This window comes from Arvicanthis niloticus, chromosome X (assembly GCF_011762505.2).
Source record: "Arvicanthis niloticus isolate mArvNil1 chromosome X, mArvNil1.pat.X, whole genome shotgun sequence".
In the NCBI taxonomy this organism is placed as follows: Eukaryota; Metazoa; Chordata; class Mammalia; order Rodentia; family Muridae; genus Arvicanthis; species Arvicanthis niloticus.
Window position 1 is genome coordinate 11,524,627 of NC_047679.1, and position 21,221 is coordinate 11,545,847.

Consider the following 21,221-nt stretch of genomic DNA (forward strand, 5'->3'; position numbering starts at 1 on the left):
AGGACTCAGTTCTAATCAGGAGGTAGACCAACAGGAGTTTGACCATGCTCCACCGAGTATAGAGATAACACAGATGGGACTTAGTTTTCTATTATTTTCATTTTAACTTGTTTTGGCAGGGAGGTCACAAAGTAGGGTGGGGGACAGACATGGAAGGACTGGGAAGTGTGATGAGGGGGTATGATGTGAAATTCTCCCAGAGTCAATAAAATTGTTGTTAAAAAATTCCTAACAAAATGCTTACAAACTGAATCTTAGGAACACATTGAGAAGATTACACATTATGACCAAGTAGGCTTCATTCCCAAAAGGCAAAGGTGTTTCAACATACAGAAATCAGTAAATGGAATATATCACATAAACAAACTCAAGGACAGAATAAGATGAAATTCTTTCAGTAAATGCTGGAAACCCATTTGACAAAGTTCAACATATTTTTGTGATAAAAACTCTGGAGACTGTACAAATACATGGAAATATGTCAAAATAATAATCCTATATACAATAAATCTATAGCCAACATTATATTAAATATAGACACACTGAGCATTTCCTCTGAAGTCAGGAACGAGATGTCCACTCTTCCCTATCTTATCTGACACAAAATCAATGTCTTAGAGAAGAGAGAGACATAAAAGGGAAGAAACAAAGCCACACTATCCTTACTTCTTTTGTGAGACAGGTTCTTACTACCACACCTAGCACACTTCCTATTAGGTTTTGAAGAAAGGGTATGCTGGGCAGTGGTGGCACATGCCTTTAATCCCAGAACTTGGGAGGCAGAGGCAGAGGCAGGTGGATTTCTGAGTTCGAGGCCAGCCTGGTCTACAGAGTGAGTTCCAGGACAGCCGGGGCTACACAGAGAAACTCTTGTCTCGAAAAACCAAAAAAAAAAAAAAAAAAAAAAAAAAAAAGAAAAGAAGAGAAAAAAGAAAGGGTATTTCAGAGTTCAGACTGTCCTGGAACTCATGGGAATTTTCCTGTCTCAGCTTCTCAAGTGCTAGATTACAGATATGGGCTACAGCAACACTGAGCCCCACTCCAGTCACATTTGCCAGGATCATTCTGTTCTGGGTGTTCTGATTCGTTTTAGTGTGTGCCATGGGCTGACAAGTTAGGGATTTTTACCTGTGGCCCAGATCAGATCTAAGTCAAATACTATATATATGGGATGATTTAGAAACAATTGTGTTTAAGGCTCTGACTTTTCTTCTGCAACCATTAAGCAGGAAAAAGGTTCAGGATTCTCAACAATATCCCTTTTATTTTCTTTTAAGGAATATAATTACCTAGGGCAAGCAGAGAAACTGTAGAGTCAGAAATACCTTTTAACCTAAGCAATGTTCTAAGACTAAAAGCTCCTTTGGAAATTGGGATTAACCCATCCTATTCATGGGCAGAAGTCCTCCTTTCTCTTCAGTGCATCATCAGCTCAGGGACATTCCTGGAGGTATTCCCTGGGTCAAGGATGAAACAGATGTCCATACTAGAGTTGTCAATGGGAACAGCAGTTAGTTTCCCCTTCCTCTGACAAACTACCAGCCATGATTAAATTATAAGGAGAAAAGGGCTCATTTGTATGTTTTGGAGGTTCTCAGTCATGACCTAAGTCATGGTATGCCAGGCCTTTATCTTTCAAAGGTCAAAAGTATGTGCTAGCAGCACAATCCTGAGCAAGAATCCTTTACCATATGGGCATATGAGCTGGAGAGGTGGCTCAGTGGGAAAGAGTGCTTACTGCACTTCCAAAGGTCTCAAAAGTCTGGTTCCTAGCACCCATGCAGGGCAGCTTGAAATTGTAACTTACTCCAGGGGAACTCAACACTCATAGTCTCTGAAAGTATTTGTATTCACAATCACATACTCTTTCTCTCTCACACACACATAAAACAACAACACAACAACAATAGCAACAACAAAATACAATAAAACTTTAAAAAATACATGGGCCTTTAGAGGCCATTCAAGATCCAAACTCAGGAAGTTGTTTGGAGATGCAGCATATTAGATTCTCATGTTTGTCTGGGGACAGACTTCAGAGCTTTTATGTTTCAAGGGTGAGCTATGTATTCAATGGGTAATTTAACTTGTCCTGAACCCTCAGCAGGGAAGAGGTTAAGAAATGAAGGATTTTCATTTCAGTTATCTCAGTTCCCACCCAAACTTACAGTTTACATAGTGGTTTTGATTTCATCCTTCCACTATTTAAAATGGTTTTTATTACACTCCACATTTTGGTAAATAGTTTGCTCTATCTAGACACATCCCCATCCTTGCATCTCAAAGGAGGACAGAACAATTATCTTCCATCTTCTCCCTGGCATCTGTTATAGACTGCAACAAACATAGTGACAGGTCCATGTATCAGTCTTCATCTGAGTCACCAGGGCCCATGTACTGGCAGATGGCATCATAGTGGAGCTCCACCACCCGATTCTCTCTCTCAAGCTGGACCAAAGCGTGACTCTGCGCTCTGTCCCGACTCAGAAGAAGTCCCACCTGAGGAGGGATGGGGCAGAGTGAGCAACATCAGCCCAGATCCTCAGTGATATGATCTCCAGATATAGGACTTACCTTTCCAGCATGTGGTCCCAGCACCACCATCACACGGTGGCCTTCTTCCTTGGGAATCAGGGTCTCCAGCATGTCTTCTCTCAGACCTACAGATGAGGGAGAGAAGAATGAAGTCCACAGCAAGGGCCAGCCTGACCAGATCCTGTTGGGAGGGCCTCTTCTAATATTTATTAGAGCTACTCTTATACCCTGTTGATAGATGGAGTCCCACTCTACCCATTCACAGGTGAGAAAAACCAAGGAGTAGTTCACAGAAATAACCACCATACAGGAGCATTTTCCTACAGAAACTATGTACTGGGTACACTCTCAGTCTGCCCTGCAGCGCAAGCTCAGAATACTTCTTCCTGTAAAGGCAATAGTTTTGACAGGGACAAACTCACTTTCATGCTAATCTAACATGGAAAATACATAGGGTTTAGTTATCCCTCTCAAGAAAGTATCTGCTCTGAAAGAGGATGCTGGGCCTTGCAAAGAACCTGAACCCTGACCAACTTCCCAGATCTTGGCCCAAGATCCTTTTTTTCCCCCTCTTCTGTACTTTTCCTTCCCCATTCTTTCTTTCTCCACTTCTTTTCTTTCTAAAGATTTGTTTATTTATATGAGTACACTGTAGCTATCCAGACACACCAGAAGACAGCATTAGATTCCATTACAGATGGTTGTAAGCCACCATGTGGTTGCTGGGAATTGAACTCGGGACCTCTGGAAGAGCAGTCAGTGCTCTTAATGGCTGAACCATCTCTGCAGCCCCCATTTCTTTTCTTTTTAAAATAGGATCTTTACATTGTAGTCCAGGTTGACCTTGAACTTGGGGGAATCCTGCCTCAGGAACTAGAATGGATCCTTTCTTTCTTCTTTTAAGTTTTTTTTTTTTTTAGATTTATTTCTTTTATGTGCATGAGTGTTCTGCTTGCATGTTATGTCTGTGTATGCCTATTGTTCAGAGATATCAGAAGAGGGCGTCAGATCCTCTGAAACTGGAGTTACAGACAGTTATGAGCTGCCATGTGGATGCTTAGAATTGAACTTGAGTTGTCTGGAAAAGCAGCCAGTGCTCTTAACCACTGAGCCATTGCTTCAGCTCCTCGAAGACCCTTTCTTTATCATCCTCTAAGATGGGAACATCCTAGGTATAGTAGCTCAGACTTACCTTCCAGAACTCGGCCTTCATCCGTCCGACACACACAGGTGTCTGGGCTCAGGACATCTTCAATTATCATCTAGAAAGATGAATAGAAGATGTTAGGAAGTTAAAGGGTCCAGTCCTGGGTGAGGAAGGGGCGTCTGGTTATGGGGGTCCTACCTTGGTGTTATAATAGCGGCCACCCTTGTGCAGTTTGTCAATGAACCGCACACGTAGGTCCCTGTGCAACCAGTGCTTGTTTCTAGAGGCTTTCTCCCTCTTGGGCACAGGTCTATCCTGTCTGTGGAGAAAGCCAGAACTCGGCTTAGCTTTTTGTCACACTCATGTTGCAGCTAGCCTATCTTTAAAAGCCATGTTGTAAAACCTGCCCCTACTGCTATTCCCAGTTCCTTCCATGCCCTGCTTTGTCTTCAAGTTTTCTCTGACTGCTTGAGCCACCTTATACCATGCAAGCCCAGTGGACCACCTCCTACCGTTGGGGAGAGTGCTTCCGCTTCTCTGAATCCTTCTGCCTCCTCTTTGAGTCTTCCTGATTCTGTAAGGCCTTCAATGAGGAGGCTGTTCCAGTTGCTCTGTTCTGCTGCTCTGTGGAAGTTTTGCTCACATGGCCTGTTCAAGGGGGTATAGGGACAAGCAAGAAGAAAGCCTCACTGTCTCACTGACATGTCTATCCAAGGGTCATTGTCCTCCTGGCAAAAGCCCCATTCCCTATCCATCTCCTTCAACAAGTCCCTCTCAACCACCTGGCACACAATAAAGACAGCAGAGTCAACTGCTTAGTGTTCACAAGAGTGGAAGAAAAGTCTCAGGCACCTCCTAGCTGGCCCTTCCACATCCATCACTGTTCTGTTTGACTCTCCTTGCTCACACCCTAACCCTAGTCTCATATTTAGCAAAAGAGGGGACCACCACTCTAAATACATGAGGACCTCTTGGGGTAGAAACTGGATTCCATATCCATTTCTTCCTGCTCAGAGAGGATGAAGATGCATGGTGTTAGATCAAGCTCTTCTCAGTTAAACTGAACAAGCTAGGCTGAGGGTATGGCTCCTTGGTAGAGCCCAATTAGCACTGTCAAGGTTCTGGGTTCTAATCCTAGCACCACCAAAAAGTAAATAAACTACTCTTGTCCCTTCTCATCCCTGACCTCTGACTGGAAGTCACACAGTGCCCTTTCTCCTTACAGATCTGGAGAGCCTGCCTGTCCCCATGCTTCTCTAACTCTCCAGCTTTAAGAGACTCACCTGGCTTCAAAGTGTGGCTATCATACTCCTGCTGGGAAACAGGCCGCAGGCAATACTCACTAACAGTCACAATGCGGTTGCCTACTGCCAGCCGAACCATGGCTCGTACATTGTCAGGATCTAGGCCTTCTACCTAAGGTGGGAGGAAGGAGGGAGGGAGAAGGCGGAGGATGAATGGACTACTAATCTAAAATATCTAGCCCTTACCTCCAGCAGGCTTGGGCTCTCTTTCACTCTGAGCAGACTGTGAGCTTCACATTTGTTTTGTTTTTGAATAGTTCTCCTAGGTAGCCGTGGCTGGCCTATGACTCTGAGATCCACCAGTCTTTGAGTGCTGTGATTCAAGGTATACACCACTATCCCCAAACATGCTGTAACCTTTGGTGATTAGGACCAGTCCTGGTTTCTTTGTCACTTTTCCCAAACCATGACTCCTGAGAAGTGGGACCAGGTATATGTTCCTGTGTCTCCCTTAGCAAAACAAAGACTTGCATGTATATGGGTATACATGCACGTACCTGCTGTTGGTGTGGTGTGTGCATATGTGTGTGGAGGACAGACGCTGACAGTAGGTATCTTCCTTAAATATTCATTACCTAATGCTTTTTCCTTTTATTTTTTTTTGAAACTATGTAGATGTAGATAGCCCTGGCTGGCCTGAAACTCACTCTATTAGCAGGCTGTCTTCAAAGTTACAGAAATCTGCCTGCCTTTTAAGTGCTGGGATTAAAGGTGTGAACCACCTTACTTCTTTGAAATTTGTATTTATGTGTGAGCCTGTTTTTGTCTGCATGTATGTGTTTGTATACCATGTCATATGCATTCCTGGTGTCTGCTGAGTCCAGAAGAGTCTGGGATCTCCTGGGACTGGACAGTTGTGAATTACATGCATTATTGGTGCTAGAAATTAAACCCAGGTCATTGGAAGAGCAGCAAATACTCTTAACTGCTAAGCCAACTCTCCAGCCCCCACACCTTTTTTTGAGCTAGTGAACCTGGAGCTCACTGATTCAGCTATGCTGGCTGGCCAATGAGCCTCAGAGATCCACCTCGAGGCTCTACTGCCCAGCTCTGGGCTACAGATGCACATGCTTGTCTTTTATGTGAGGCTGGGATCCAAATTCATGTTTTCATGCGTGCAGGCTAGTCACTCATTTTACACACTGAGACATCTCCACAGCTTTCAGTTTTTTCAAGACAGGATCCAGGTCAGACTAGAATTTGTCATATACCCCAGGTTGGTCTTAAACTTACAGCAATTCTCCTGTTATAGTTTCTTAGGTTCTGGGTTTGAATGCTTGCTTCAGCTTTAATACTTAAGTTTCGTGGAAGTTGTAGGATATGGCATTTTCTTCCTTCTGATCGAGAACTGAGGCTCAAAAAGGCCTTGCAGGTGCTACACTTTCCTGGATTTTACACGGGCTCTGGGGTCTTCAAGTTTGTGTAGGAAGCACTTTTCTACTGAGTTATCTCCCCAGCCCCTTGTTTTTTGGACACGGGTTTTGCTGAATACCAGAGGTTGGCTTTGAACTCATTACATAGCTCGGGATAGTCTTCAATTTTGCTTCAATCTCTCAAGTATGCCACCATGTCCATCCCTTCTTTTTCTGCCTTCCTCTTCCTCCCTCCAAACCCTCCCATCTATCTATCCATCTATCCATCCATCCATCCATCCATCCATCCATCCATCCACCCACACAGTCCTAAATATAACCTGTTCAGTCCATATAATGCTACCTGTATGTACATTTTCAGGGCTGTTTGGCACTGACCAACCAGTTGGTATGCTCTTCCCTAGGAAGGTCATCTCTCCCATTCCCAGCTTTCCTCAGTTGCATAGAGGTCTTTGTACAGGGTTGAGGCCTCACGGGCTTTTCACCATCCAGTCTGTCATATAGACCAGTGCTGTCCTTGTTCAGCTCATGTTTGGGCAATCATGTCGGTGACACTTTATGGTGTAGCTTCTGGCACTGCTAGAAGATAATCTCACAGCAAACTCCTCACCATTCTTATAGTCTTTGTGCTCCCTCTTTTGCAATGTTCTCTGAGCCTTAAGTTCAGAGTGTTTTGTAGATGTATCCCTTGGGATTGGGCTTCACAACTCTGTATTTTGATTGGTTGTGGGTATTTTTTTTTTTGACAAAAGTTCTCCTATGCTGGCCTTGAACTCTTGGAAATTCTTTTGCCTCAGTCTCCTGAGTGCTGGTATTACAGCACTTCTTTCTGCTTAGCCTGCTTCTGTTAGCCTGCTTCTTTCTCATGGTTTTATTTTTTTCCTGTTAGGTGCCTCTTTCTACTTACTGAGCTAGATCCCTTAACTCCTTTAAATTTTTTATTTAACTTTAGACAATTGCTAGGGTGCCTAAGCAGCTCTTGAATCTGTGATCCCCCTGCCTCAGTTTCTGGAGTGGTAGGATTACAGGCATGTACCATGCCACCTGGCAGCCTTTCCTAGGCATCATTCTTCCTCACTCCAGTCCTCCAATTAATCTTCCCTGCTACCCGACATAGCTTCATGTTTCTTACCTTCCCATAGAGGCCCCGGTACTGGCCAGAAAGGACAGCCACAGCTCCTCCATGCATCAGCCCTTGAGGTTGGTCTTTATCCTTCTCTCGATCCCCATCTGGTCTCTGGTGAGAGCCAGTGGAGGTCAAGGCCTGAGCCTCCATCAGGTTGGCACCAAGCCCTAAGCCCTTTGGTCTTATAGAGTTGACTCTGGGCTTCACTACCCTGCAGAGAAAAATAGGCTTGTGGGAGTACAAGTCTCCAATGCAACCCTTCCAGCACCCAAAGCCACCTCAGAAATACACGGTTTAATTGTTGATTTATTTGTGTGTGCTTGTGCACCATGACACACATGTGAAAACTGGAGAACTGCTTGGGGGTGGGTTCATTCTCTTTCATTCACATGAGTTCTGAGGTCATCAGGATTGCAGGCCAAGGACCTTTACCTGCCCAGCCATTTCACCAGCTCACATGTATATTTAATTACCATTTCTGATATCATATAAGGACCTTCTTAGCTATAAAAATGGCAACTTTTCTTTTTTTGTGGTGTTAGGGGACAAAGCCAGGGTTTCATCCATAAGCACACTCTACCACCGAGCTTCACTTTTAGCCACCCCCAATAGCAATTTCATTTAGTTTAACTAAATTAACTTGTCCCATATACTTTTATTACTCCTACCTACAAGTGCCAAATTAGGTTTGTATAAACAAATATACTAATATTTCTACAGAAGAAATCATATAATACGTACACAGCAAGGGAAACAGTAAAGAATGTTCACTATCAATCACGGTCACATTTGGCTTACCAAATGACTTAGGAATTCTTTGGGATTTACAACTGCAAAGGGATTTTGCTTTCACTTCTAGGGATGGAAGATCTTTTACATGCTAGGCAAGCCTGTATCACTGGGCTACACACCAGCCCAACAAAAGGATTATAAGTCTATAAAATAAGAGTAAAGATGTTTAGTTTCTGCTAGTTTACCAGGGACTAAACCCTACCAGGAGTATAATCATTTAATTCTTGCAAGAAACCTGTGAGGTCAGTCCCACTTGCATTTTTCAGATGAGAAAACTGATCCGCAAAGAGGGACCTTAGTGTTTTGAAGACAAATGTGCGGTTGTTTGCTTTTTGGTTTGTTCTTTTGGAATAACAAGGCTTGAACCTACAGTCTGTGGAAACCACAGTTTGAAACAGTAATGGGCAACTACTGAACTGGTGAGGGTGATAATGTCCTCCCTCACCACCTGGAGAGTTCTAGATTAAATGTAACTATAGGGGTCTTGTTTATACCCATTGTCCCCCCCCCCATAACCCCCACCAAACTCACTGACTGAAAGTATTGCCGATGCCCTTGCCAGGTTTCCATCCCATGCCCCGCAACATGGCCAGTCCATAGGCCTCCACAGGGACTGCCTCATAGTTGGCTTCCTCTGGCACCTATTGGTCAGGCAGGAGAAGAGAGTCAGATTTTCCTTGGGATGGGCCCTCTGTTTGCAGTGTATTTGCTGCCCGCCACTCCACTCAAGGGATGACTTTCTCCAGCCCTGGCCCCTAATAGACAGCTCACAGGGCAGTCTTCATTTATCACTCCTCACTCTGCTCCTCTACCCCGAGGCTTTCAGTAACAACAAAACCTTTTTTAGAATTATTTTATGCTATGTGTCTGAATGGTTTGCTTACATATATGTAAACATGTGTGTGTTGTACTTGGTTTCAGTGGAGGTCAGAAGTGAGCATTGGATGCCCTGGAACAGGAGGTATGGATGGTTGTGAGCCATGTAGGTGCTGGGATTGAATCCAGGCTCTCTATAAGAGCAAGTGCTCTTAACTCTGAGCCATTGTTCTACTGCCCCTTCTCCCCCACTGCTTGTTTGTTTGAGATAGGCTCTCACTACGTAGCCCTGGCTGGCCTGGAACTCTATGTTGACCAGACTAGGCTGGCTTTAAACTCAGAGGTCAGCTTGATCTTGTCTCCTAGGTGCTGGGATTAAAGACATGGACCACCACACCCAGCTTCAACAAATATTCACATGCTTTCAAAAAATTTTTTAAAGGACTGTGGAAAGTGCTATTTATTTAGGTGCTGAGGATAAGGAACTAATAAAATGGGAAACATCTGTTGGGACTTATGTTCTAGTTATCAAGACATATATCAAGTTCTGTAAACATGCTACATCAAGTGGTAATCCATTTAAAATAAAGCTGCACTGTCCAGTAGGCCCGGCTATGTGTGAGGTGAGAGAGGAGTCTGGCTTAAACCCAAGAATTGGAAACCAACTTGGACAACATGTTGGGACCATACCCCTGCCTGCCCATCTTCAAACGAAAACTACCCCCCACAAAAATACCTGCTAAGGGAATTCAAAGGGAGATGGGAGCCACCAACATGACATTTAATCAGATAAATAATAAAAGACAGAAGAACAGATGATGGTATGAGAAGACTGCTCCAAACAGACCCGGTTGTAAAAACAAAGGCTATACTTGGGAAGTGGGAGCAGCTTATCTCTGTGAGCCCAAGCCCAGCCTGAGCTACACAGTGAAACCCTGTCTCAAAACACAAAACAAACAAAAAAGGCCTGTGGTAAGGTAAGACTTTGTATGTATGGTTAAGAACCATGAAAATCAACAGGGAAAGTGGAAGCAGATATGGTAAGAAATTAATGAGAACTGGAAAGAGTCATGGGACCAAGAGTCACATGGGAGCCCAAAGAAAGACCCACGAGAAACTTAGTTCAGATGCTGCCTGTACTCAGGATGCTATTAACGAGGATGACAAGAAGCTGTCGGCTTCTGGACCTACTGAAGTGGAGATGATGAGGCTGGGCTTATAGGCTGTGTGGAGGATAGGAAATAAAAAGGGAAGCCAAGGACTGGCTCCAAGGATTTTAAGCTGAGAGCAAGGATGGATAGAATTGTGGTCATCTGAGATGTAGAGGGTGTGGAGGCTCAGAGATGGGGAAATCAGAGAAATGAGGTCAAGGCTGGAACAGGATAAAATGAAGTACGGGCAAGAAGTATAGCATTTAGCACAGGGAAAGTCCTGGGTTCCAACCAAAGCATCGAAAGAAAAAAGAAAAACATGAGTTTTGTTGTTTTTTTTTAAAGGGAGGCAAAGTGGGATACAGTTTGCACACCTTTAGTTCCAGCACTTGGGAGGCAGAGGCAGGCAGATCTCTGTGAGTTTGAGGCCAGCCTAATCTACATAGAAATTCAGGACAGTCAGGGATACAACAAGACCCTGTCTCAAAAAAGATGGGGCAGACCACAAAGCCTGATAAGAGTTGTAGGCATGAAGACCAGAAGTTCAAGGTCATTTTTGGCAACAGAGCGAATTCAAGGCCAGCTTAGACTATATAAAACTGTCTCAAAAAGAAGAATCCAAAGCACATCGGGAGACTGAGACTGCAGCAGCTGAGAGAAAGGATGTATCACATCTTCTCTCTGAGAGAAGAAAAAGCTAAAAAATGTACTTGAATACAATACGTTTTTAAAATTGAATATGAATAAAAGCTAAAATACTAGCCAGGCGAGGTGGCACACATCTTTAATCCCAGCACTCAGAAGGAAGATGGAGGTGGATCTCTCAGTATGAGGCCAGCCTGGTCCAGGACAGGCCAGAGGAGCTCTGTTACACAGAGAAACTGTGTGTCAAAAGCGGAAAAAAAGCTAAAAAAGCTAAGAAGCTGAGCTCAAAACTTTACATCCACAAACACACTTTCCATCTTTCCTGCTATCATTTCTTCATTCCTTTCCGATTGTTGCCTCAGATTGACATGTGACAGTGATTTCCCACAAGTGTGGCTTTCTTGGGCTGTTGCTGCCATTAGGAGTACCACTGTGGCTAGGCAGTGGTGGTGCACTCTTTTAATCCCAGCACTTGGGAGGCAGAGGCAGACGGATTTCTGAGTTCGAGGCCAGCCTGGTCTCCAGAGTGAGTTCCAGGACAGCCTGGGTTATACAGAGAAACTCTGTCTCGAAAAACCAAAAGAGTACCATTCTGATGGTTCTTCCTTCACTAACCCTAACTAACTATCCTTCCAGGCCGTACTCCAGCCACTCCTATGTGTGTCCTTGAGACCTCTATTCCGGATTAGGCTACTTCCCTCCTTCCCTACCTTTACTTCCTAGTCATCTTTGGTCATGGCAGACAAAGGGGACCCTGTTCTAACCCTTGTCTGCTCAAGACTTCCTCTTAGCTCTAACTGCACTCACAGTAAAAGATACAAGTCCGCCCTGTGGCTCAGAAGGCTCTTTCTGATCTGGCCCCCTCTGCCTTCATCTACTGCCCAACCTCCCCCCCCTTCCCTCCAATCTAGTAATAGGCTTCCTTAGTGCTCCTCAAGCACTGCAGGCTACAATCACAACAAAGCAGGAGAGAGGAAACAGACAAATGTGGCTCCAAACAGTGCATAACCTCATGGCATTTGTATTTACTGTATACTTTGTTGTCCACCTCATTCAGATAATCCCGGAATTCAAGCACGTTTCTTAAACACCCTGCTGTCTATTTTGTTATGCTTCTAATAAGGATGAAAGGAGGAAAGGATAATTGGCAAGGCTTTGGGACACACACACACACACACACACGCACACACACACTTTCCCTGCTATGTGCAAGGAGGCTAGGCAGACAGGGTAGAGGGGATGGTGTAGGGGGGAGACAAAGGGACAGCTCACTGTCTCAGCCTGAGGTTCGCTGTCTGTTTCTTCCCCACTGGGAGTACATCCTTTCTGGATCATGGGGATAGTGAGCGTGGGGTCAACACCTGCATTCTCCCTCTCCTCCAGAGACTTCTTGGATTCTAAGGAAGAATGGGAGGGATCAATGAGGCCATACCCTATCCTTCCAACTTCTTCCCCTTCTATCTGCGCCGGGCAGAGCAAACAGGAAGGTTTCACTCACCCTCAATGAGTTCCTTCACAGCCTGGCACAACACACCGTCTGACATCAACACGGTGCTAGTTTCTGAGGATGACTTAGGGTTCTTGGACAGTGGTTGCCTTCGAGAGCCATTCTGGATCAACGGGATAACCAGCTCCTTGGGGGCTTCTGGAGGGTTCACACTGATGTGGTGACAGAAATAAGGTTGGGAAAGTAGACATATTAGAAAGTAGAAATATCAGCTGGCAGTGGTGACGCATGACTTTAATCCCAGCACTTGGGAGGCAGAAGCAGGAGGATCTCTGAGTTCAAGGCCAGCCTGATCTACAGAGTGAGTTCTAGGACAGCCAGGATACAGAGAGACCCTGTCTTGACACCCCCTCCAAAGAAAGGAAGTATAAACATCAAGAAAGAAAGAAGGAAAGGAACAAACAAAATAACTATCAGTGCTCAGCCCTATGGACCATGTTCCACAGGTTACTATTCACAGGTCCACTCATATTTGTTTTGAGACATCTCAAGATGTAGCCCAGGCTGGTCTTATAAACTCTCAGTCAACCTGGTGCAACCTCCTAGTGCTGGAATTACAACCATGTATCATTTCTCCTCGTGACCCCCCCCCCCCCCCGCCTTAAATGTGTCTTGTGGGAATCATTCTTAGGCCTTCAATCACAATGAACTACAAATTACCACCTTTACTCCAGATCCTCCCCAGTTCCAGGCCCGCAAACTGTCCCCCTCTTAGGCCTTTCGGGCCTTCGTTTCTTAACTATGCTGATGATGGCCTGCCCAAACTTGAATTTGCTTCCAAATTGTAGAAGCTCCCATCATTTCAGTTGAGACAGGAAGGATCCTGTTATTCTCCCTCCTTTCCCTTTCTCAAAACACACATCCTCAAGTTCCAACGACTTTTTCTCTGAGGAATCTTTACCTCTGGTTCTCAGGTCCCACTTCACTCACCTAACAACTCACCCTTCTTACCCTTAAATTATTTTCTCCCTGTTTAATTGTCTTTTAAATATAGCCTCTCAAATTGCCCAGGCTAGCGTTCAATTCTTGGACCCCTGCGCCAGCCTCCCAGGTCTTGACTCGTAGACATTTGCCGCCACTCCTGGTTACCTCCATAAATTTCCCGAGGCAGTGTTTCAGGCTTTCCAGGCCACTGTCACCAGGACAAACGACTCTTACTCTGCCCTCCCGCTTACGCCCATTTCACCGATTTACAAAACGTGAAAGACCCGGCGTTTCACCTCTGCAGCTCCCTCCCTTCCACGGTCGCCAAGAAATCTTTCTCCTCTCGGGCCTGTCCATCGCCGTCTCCGAGGTCTGTCAGCCGCCTCCGGACAGACGTGCGAGTGAAACCGAAAGAAATCGGAGCCGTTGACGGGACAGCCGGTGGCGGACTCCCACGGTCCGCCATCTTGGCTCGAGTCCCAGGCGAGCGCTCTGCTTGCTGGGAAGTTAAGCTCAAGTCCTTAGGGGCCGGCCCAGGAAGGCAAGAACCTATCCCAGAATGCAACGCCTCAACTTGAAGCCGTGGGAAACAGGAATCGGGGTTTGGAAACTCTTTTAGACGTCATAGGAACGTGCCGTACCAAGTATTCTGGGAAATGTAGTTCTCAGTGTGATATAGCCGCGGTGGAAGATTGATTAGGTTATTCCTAGGCATTCAACCTCTAGGAATTCAGTTTTAGGGTATCCTATACCCTCTTCCGACATCCGCTAGCACCATGCACGTACGCGATGCCCATACATAAATTTAGGCAAAATGTTTATATACACAAAACAAAATAAATAAATTTTGTGTTGGACAAGTACACAAAACAAAATAAATAAATTTTGTGTTTGACAAGCACATAATGTGCTTCCACAATGAGAACCTTACTGATGTAGAAAGTGTCATAAGGTGAAAAATCGGGATTGTGCCAGGGATGTAGTTCAGTTTTCAGTGCTAATAATTTAACTTAGGGCCTCGCCTAAGCAAGCACTATACCGTTAAATTATATTCCTTTAATTTCTTTTTTTCTCCCTCGTCCCCCAGTTTCTTATGTTTTCTTGTAAAATGCTTTTGTTACACATGGTCTCTATGTTTCAGTTTTAACCCTTTCGAGCTTTTGGATGAGGTAGTGTCTTCTGGTCTTTCGCATAAAGGACCGGGACTTTCTGGGTTGGAGCTTCTTTGCCTGGCTCGGTTGCCTTTTTTTCCCTCAGCAAGAACAGCAAGGCTGTTGGCAGTTGCCAGTTGCCATTAACAAAAGGCAGTTGTATGTGTGTTGGGGGGTGGGCACTATCAGAATAGTTACTCTTTGAAATTCCTCCTTCCCTTCCTTTTTAGACAGGGTCTCATTATATGCTCCGAGTGGCCTAGAAGTCACAGAAATTTGCCTGCCTCTGCCTCCCAAGTGCATGGATTAAAGATGTGTGTCACCATGCTCAGCCCCCATATATTTTTGATGGAGATAACTTTAGATATTTTCCATAACAGTATTATAAATTATCCAAAACAGGAGATTAACATTTGTGTAATGCTCTTTCTTTTTTTATCATTGAGCCACACCCCTAACCCTGGGTGCAATTCTGTTAAGCTATTGTCTATTTTCCCTTTCAGGATCCAGTTTTGATATCTTACACACTGCTATGTAATTGTATGCCTCCTTTGTCTTCTGTAGTCTTTAGTGGTAGTTTTTTAGTCCTTGTCTTTACTCACTTTTGAAAAGTATAGCTCAGTTATTTTGAAGAACATAATGCCAATATGGGTTGTGTTAACTTTTTATAATTAGTCTGAGGTTATAAGTTTGGGACAAGAGTTTCAGAGACAGGCCTGGAGAGATGGCTCATCAGTTAAGAGCACTTGTTGCTTTTGCACGGTACTGGGTTCAATTCCCAGCACCCTCATGGTGTTTCACAACCATCTTAATTCCAGTTCTAGAGATCCATTGTCCTCTTTTGAACTCCATCAGCACCAGACACATACTCGGTGCCCATGCATACTATTCATACATATAAAATTAAATTAAAAAGAATTTCATTGATGATATGGCCTTCTAAGCATGAATCAGTGTTATGATGACCTTTATATGTCTTACTGTTTTTTTTCTGTATTTTTTTTAAAAAAAAACATTGTTTTAGAGACAGGGCCTCTTGTACCCTTGGCTGACCTTGTACTCAATATGTAGCTGAGACCTATCTTGAACTCTTGGTTCTCTTGCCTCCACCTTCTGAGTACTGAGATTATAGGTATGCATCACTAGGCCTGAATCCTGAACTTTTTGGCAGTTGCTAATTAGCTTTACTCATTTGCCCAACATTGCAAACATATCTGAACACTACACTCTCTAAACATGTACAATTATTATATAACAACTGCAACCAAAATGAAATAAACTAACCTTATTTTAAAAGGACTTGCTTTGATGGTGACCCTAAAAAAATCACCTTTTTTGTTTTGTTTTGAGACAAGGTCCTTCTATGTACCCTGGATGTCTGGGAATTCACTATGTAGACCAGGCTGGGCTCAAACTCGCAGAGATCAGCCTGTCTCCTGAGTATTATAATCACTTTAAAAAAAACACACAGAAACATTTCAACATTTTATTTAATTATTCAGTGTGGTTATTTAAATAAGAATTGCCCCCATAGGCTAATATATTTGAATGTTTAGTGATCAGGGATTGACACTATTGAGAAGGATTAGGAGGTGTGGCCTTATTGGGGTAGGTGTGGCTTTGTTGGAAGAAATGTGTCACTGAGGGTGGGCTTTGAGGTTTCAAATGCTCAAGCCAGGCCCAGGGTCTCTGCCTGCCTGCTGCCTACAGATCTAGATGTAGAACTCATGTATTTCTCCATGTCTGCTTGCATGCCATCAAGATCCCCGCCGTGATGACCATATTAGCAAGCACCAATTAAATGCTTTCCTTTATTAAGAGTTGCCATGGTCATGATATCTATTCACAGCCATAGAGCGCAGACCAAGATATTCAGTAAAATTAAAATACGCTTTCAAAAGTGTAGAAGAAACATATCATAGCCTCACTATGGTCAGACAGTCAGAGAAAACAACTTAAAGAAATTGAGGCCGGGTGGTGGTGGCACACGCCTTTAATCCCAGCACTTGGGAGGCAGAGGCAGGCGGATTTCTGAGTTCGAGGCCAGCCTGGTCTACCGAGTGAGTTCCAGGACAGCCAAGGCTATACTGAGAAACCCTGTCTCGAAAAACCAAAAAAAAAAAAAAAAAAAAAAAAAAAAATTGAGATGATCTAACCTATAAGACATGGTCAGATTAAAATGAAGATTCTTGTAGTTCAGGTATATACATATCTACTATGAATAATGAAAAATTTGAGACCTATTTTTCCTGCATAAGTTACTGGCATTTGAAAAACTTAATTTAGGACTAGGAAGACTGTTGCAGAATATTTGACCACAGTGTGAACTCTGGGATTGAATTGTGCCCTTCACACACACCTTTAATCCCTCGGGCTGAAATACACCTTTAATACCAAACAATGAAAGTAAAGTTAGTTTGTAGAAGGATGCACTAAAGTTTCAAAATGGTGTCTGATTTAGTGGCAGACAAAGTAACAAATCAGAGAGATTTTTCAGAATAGGGTATACCCAACTCTCATGAGAAGAGAGAAGAAAGGGAAGCTACTTAAGAGAACAGTGCAGAAAGAGACTCTGAGTTCTCAGTCCTAAATGGGCCTCTCTCTCTCTCTCTCTCTCTCTCTCTCTCTCTCTCTCTCTCTCACTCACACACACACACACACACACACGAGACAGAGAGAGAGAGAGAGAGAGAGAGATTGTTTTTTTTTTAAACTGGGAGAGTCTTACTTATAGAGAGAACAAGCTAGACACAGGTGAAAAACAGAATGAGCCAGAGAATGAGAAGGGAGCCAGAAGATTAGACCTGATGGCTGCAGTTAGTTTGAGACCAAGCAGAGCAACTCAGGAGAAGCCCAGAGAAGCCAGATTGAATCAGTCAGCTTGGAGAGGAGTTTTGAGCCAGAACAGCTGAGTCGAACCAGCCAGCCAGAGATCAGAAAGAGCTTATTAGGGTGAGCTCATTCAGCAGTAAGTGTCAGAGGCTGAAAACAATTTAGGCCTAGATTAGATTGTATGGAGGGTAGAGGCTTCTAGGGCTAGGCCTACTTTAGCAGTTGGAAGCAGTAAACCATGGAGACAACAATTACATCAGGCAAATAAAAAGTTACATTTACACAAGATGACTTAATGGGTAAGAGTGTCTGCTACCAAGCCTGAAGACCTGAGTTCTTGAAGAACCGACATAGTGAAAAGATAGAGCTAGCCAGCCACTAGTTGCCTCTGACAACCCCACAAGTGCCACAAGATGCACACACACGTACATATAAACATGAAACAAGTGAATAAAATATGAAAAACAAAATTTAATTATATGTAAAGTGAATACATATAATTCACTTTATATATAGTAGCTGGTTTTGTGTGTCAACTTGACAGAAGCTAGAGTCATCAGGGAGGAAAGAGTCTCAGTTGAGGAAATGCCTCTATGAGATCCAGCTGTGAGATATTTTCTCAATTATTGATCAATAGGGGAGGGTCCAGTTCATTATGGGTGGGACTATCCCTGGTTTGGTGGTCCTGGGTGCTGTAAGAAGGCAAGCTGAGCAAGCCATGGGGAGTAAGCCAGGAAACAGCACCCTCCATGGCCTCTGCATCAGCTCCTGCCTCCAGGTTCCTGCTCTGCTTGAGTTCCTGTTCTGACTTCCTTCAGTGATGAACAGTGATGTGGAAGTGTAAAGCAAATAAACCCTTTCCTCTCCAACTTGCTTTTTGGTCATGGTGTTTCATTGAAGCAATAAAACCTTGACTAAGACTCGTGCCTTACTGACTGTAAAAGGGGCTGCTTACCCCCTCCTCTCTTGCTCTGACCTCTTGCTCCTTACTCTCTCTCTCTCTCTCTCTCTCTCTCTCTCTCAAGGCTGGCCTCTAGTCCTCTATTACCTCTCTCTCTCTCTCTCTCTCTCTCTCTCTCTCTCTCTCTCTCTCCCTCTCCCCCTTTCTGTCTTTCTCTGTCTCTTCTACCCTCTCAGCTCCCCTCCCCATGCCCTGAATAAACTCTGTTCTATACTATACAGTCCTATGACTGGTCCCTCAGGGGGAAGGGATGCCTCAGCATGGGCCCACAGAGGCCCCCCTCCCCCACACCTGACTGCACATCTACCAAGCGTATTCCTTCTCTCCCTATATTTTTATAAAACACAACAGCCATGCCATGTCCAAAAGATCAGTCTTTCACTACACTCCTCTTCATCCTTCAAGCTCTTACATGATTCTCTCTCTCTCTCTCTCTCTGTGTGTGTGTGTGTGTGTGAGGACTCAGAGTCACTTCTTTCCCTCACTTTGATTTGTTCTGAGGCTCTGCATTCACCACTGCCCACAAATAAATCTGTGATCTTAAGCATAGACATGTAGAGCGGGGCACAGCGGGGCACAGCGGGGCACACCTTCAATCTCAGTGCTGAGGAAGCAGAGACAAGGGAATCTCTGAGAGGCTTGCATAGAGAAACCTTGTCTCAAAAAATAAATAAACAAAAATAAACAAATGTCTTCTAAGTAGTTTGACAACATGTCCATTCAGTAAAAAACATCAGCGATTGGTTTCCTACCCCTCAGGACCTATTGTCCCTGACCATAGAAGCACTTAAGTTGCAATGGGACTTTTGTTTAATAACTTATGGCCTTTGGGAGCAGAATTATCCATTAATGCAAAGTAATTTCCTTTAAAGTCTTTTTTTTTTTCTTTTAAAAATTTCATTTTTAATTGGCTTATATGGATGCCATAGTTAGGGTTTCCATTGCTGTGAAGAGACACCATGACTACAGGAACTCTTATAAAGGACAACATTTAATTGGCGCTGGCTTAAAGGTTCAGAGGTTTAGTCCATTATCATCATGGTGGGAACATGACAGCATCCAGGCAGGCATAATGCTGGAAGAGCCAAGAATTCTACCTCTTGATCCGAACACAGCCAGTAAGAGACTCAATTTCAAACTTGCCAGAACCTGAGCATAGGAGACCTCAAAAGCCTGCCTAAACAGTAACATACTTCCTCCAACGAGGCCACACCTCCTCTAGGTAAGGTCATACTTCTTAATGGTGCTACTCCCTATGGTCAAACACTCAAATACATGAAGCTACGGGGGCCAAACCTATTCAAACCACTGCAGTGGATTTATGGGAGTGAGCTAACATATCTGGTTTTTTTGGTCACCTTATATAGGTCAGGCTGGTCTGGAGCTTACTATGCATTGAAAATCTTTCTGCCCAAGTTTCCTGAGTGTTGGGATTAGAATACACCAAGCTATTATATTCCTTTTAATTTATCTATTTTAAGATTTCTTTCTCTCTCTCTCTCTCTGTCTCTCTCTCTCTGTCTCTCTCTCTCTCTCTGTCTCTCTCTCTCTCTCTCTCTCTCTCTCTCTCTCTCTCTCTCTCTCTCTCTGGTTTTTTGAGACAGGGTTTCTCTGTGTAGCCCTGGCTGTCCTGCTGTCCTGGCACTCACTCTGTAGACCAGACTGGCCTCGAACTCAGAAATCCGCCTGCCTCTGCCTCCCAAGTGCTGGGATTAAAGGCGTGCGCCACCACTGCCCGGCCTAAGATTTATTTCTTTAACTAGCTTTTTATTGTTATTTTGCTACCGACAATACAGGTTCTTGCTGCACAACCCAGGTGGCTGTTTTATAACTTGTCATCACCCTGCTTCAGAGCCTCTTTAGAAGCTGGGATTATAGGTCTGTCCCACTATGCCTGGCTATTTTGTTGTTGTTTGGTTGGGTTTTTTGGGGTGTGTGTGTGTGTGTGTGCGTGCGTGCGTGCGTGAGAGAGAGAGAGAGAGAGAGAGAGAGAGAGAGAGAGCTTTTCATTTTTTCTTGAAGAGGCTGGTTCTGTTTTGGCCTGGCGTTCCTAGGCTCACAGCACTTGTTGGCTCAACCTCTCATGTAGTTTGAACCATAGGTGGCGCCACTTCACTACCCTGATATTTTTACTACCAACGATATTGCTACAGATGATTTAAAGATGGTATCTGCTTATTCTCAATGATGTCATTCATTGCCTTTGAGGTAAATTGTCACGGCTGAAGTGGTATCTACTTCCAGAGGTAACACAGGCAAAGAGCGCAAGCTTCCTTCTCCCCTGTCCTTTATACAAACTGTAGGAAGATGGTGTGGCCCAGATTAAAAGTGGATCTTCCCACCTCAAAGATCCTGATTAGAAGTGGGGCTTCCCACATCAAATGATTTAAGAAAATCTCCCTCAGCTGGGCAGTGGTGGTGCAGCGCTTGGGAAGACAGGCAGGTAGATCTCTGAGTTCGACGCCAGCCTGGTCTACAGAGTGAGTTCCAGACAGCCAGGACTACACAGAGAAACCTTGTCTTGAAACAAAAACAAAAAACAAAACAACCAACCAACCAAGAAAACAACAACAAAAAAAAGAAAAGAAAAGAAAAAACCCCTCCCTCATAGTTACATCCAGCTGCTTAGGTTTCAGTTAATTCCAGATGTAGTCAAGTTGACAACCAAGAATGGCCATCACACAAGGGATCAGATACTCTCTTCTTGCCTCCTTCCCAGGCCCCAGGCACACACCAGGTACATAGACACAGATGTAGCAAACCATCCATAGACATAAAATAATTTTTTGAGACAAGATTTCCCTATGTATTCCTGCCTATCCTGGAACTCACTCTGTAGACCAGGCTGGCTTCCTACTCAGAGAACCTCCTACCTCTGTCTCCCAAGTGCTTGGATTAAAAGAATATACAGAGGGGCTGGAGAGATGGCTTATCAGTTAAAAGCACTGACTGTTCTT

General features: G+C 44.1%; 1 protein-coding gene across 1 annotated transcript; it reads right to left on the reverse strand.

Annotated features, from left to right (window-relative positions):
• Positions 1-80: 80 nt before the first annotated feature.
• Positions 81-13,849, reverse strand: Gpkow (G-patch domain and KOW motifs). The gene is made up of 11 exons (XM_034484738.2): positions 13,617-13,849; positions 12,388-12,548; positions 12,162-12,286; positions 8,809-8,918; positions 7,492-7,696; positions 4,966-5,098; positions 4,195-4,330; positions 3,881-4,001; positions 3,728-3,797; positions 2,575-2,660; positions 81-2,499 (listed from the first exon to the last, which is right to left on the reverse strand). Exons 1-11 carry the CDS (start codon positions 13,784-13,786, stop codon positions 2,365-2,367), a joined length of 1,452 nt encoding a protein of 483 aa, XP_034340629.1. The 5' UTR covers positions 13,787-13,849; the 3' UTR covers positions 81-2,364.
• Positions 13,850-21,221: the final 7,372 nt, after the last annotated feature.

What these genes read in the sequence shown, in the direction of transcription:
- Gpkow (XM_034484738.2), bottom strand. Translation starts at nt 13,786, where the DNA reads ATGGCGGACCGTGGGAGTCCGCCACCGGCTGTCCCGTCAACGGCTCCG. An exon ending in GCGAACCTCAGGCTGAGACA is followed by an intron (nt 8,919 to 12,161) that starts GTGAGCTGTCCC and finishes CCTGACCAATAG; the next exon opens with GTGCCAGAGGAAGCCAACTA. An exon ending in ATCGGCAATACTTTCAGTCA is followed by an intron (nt 7,697 to 8,808) that starts GTGAGTTTGGTG and finishes TTTTCTCTGCAG; the next exon opens with GGTAGTGAAGCCCAGAGTCA.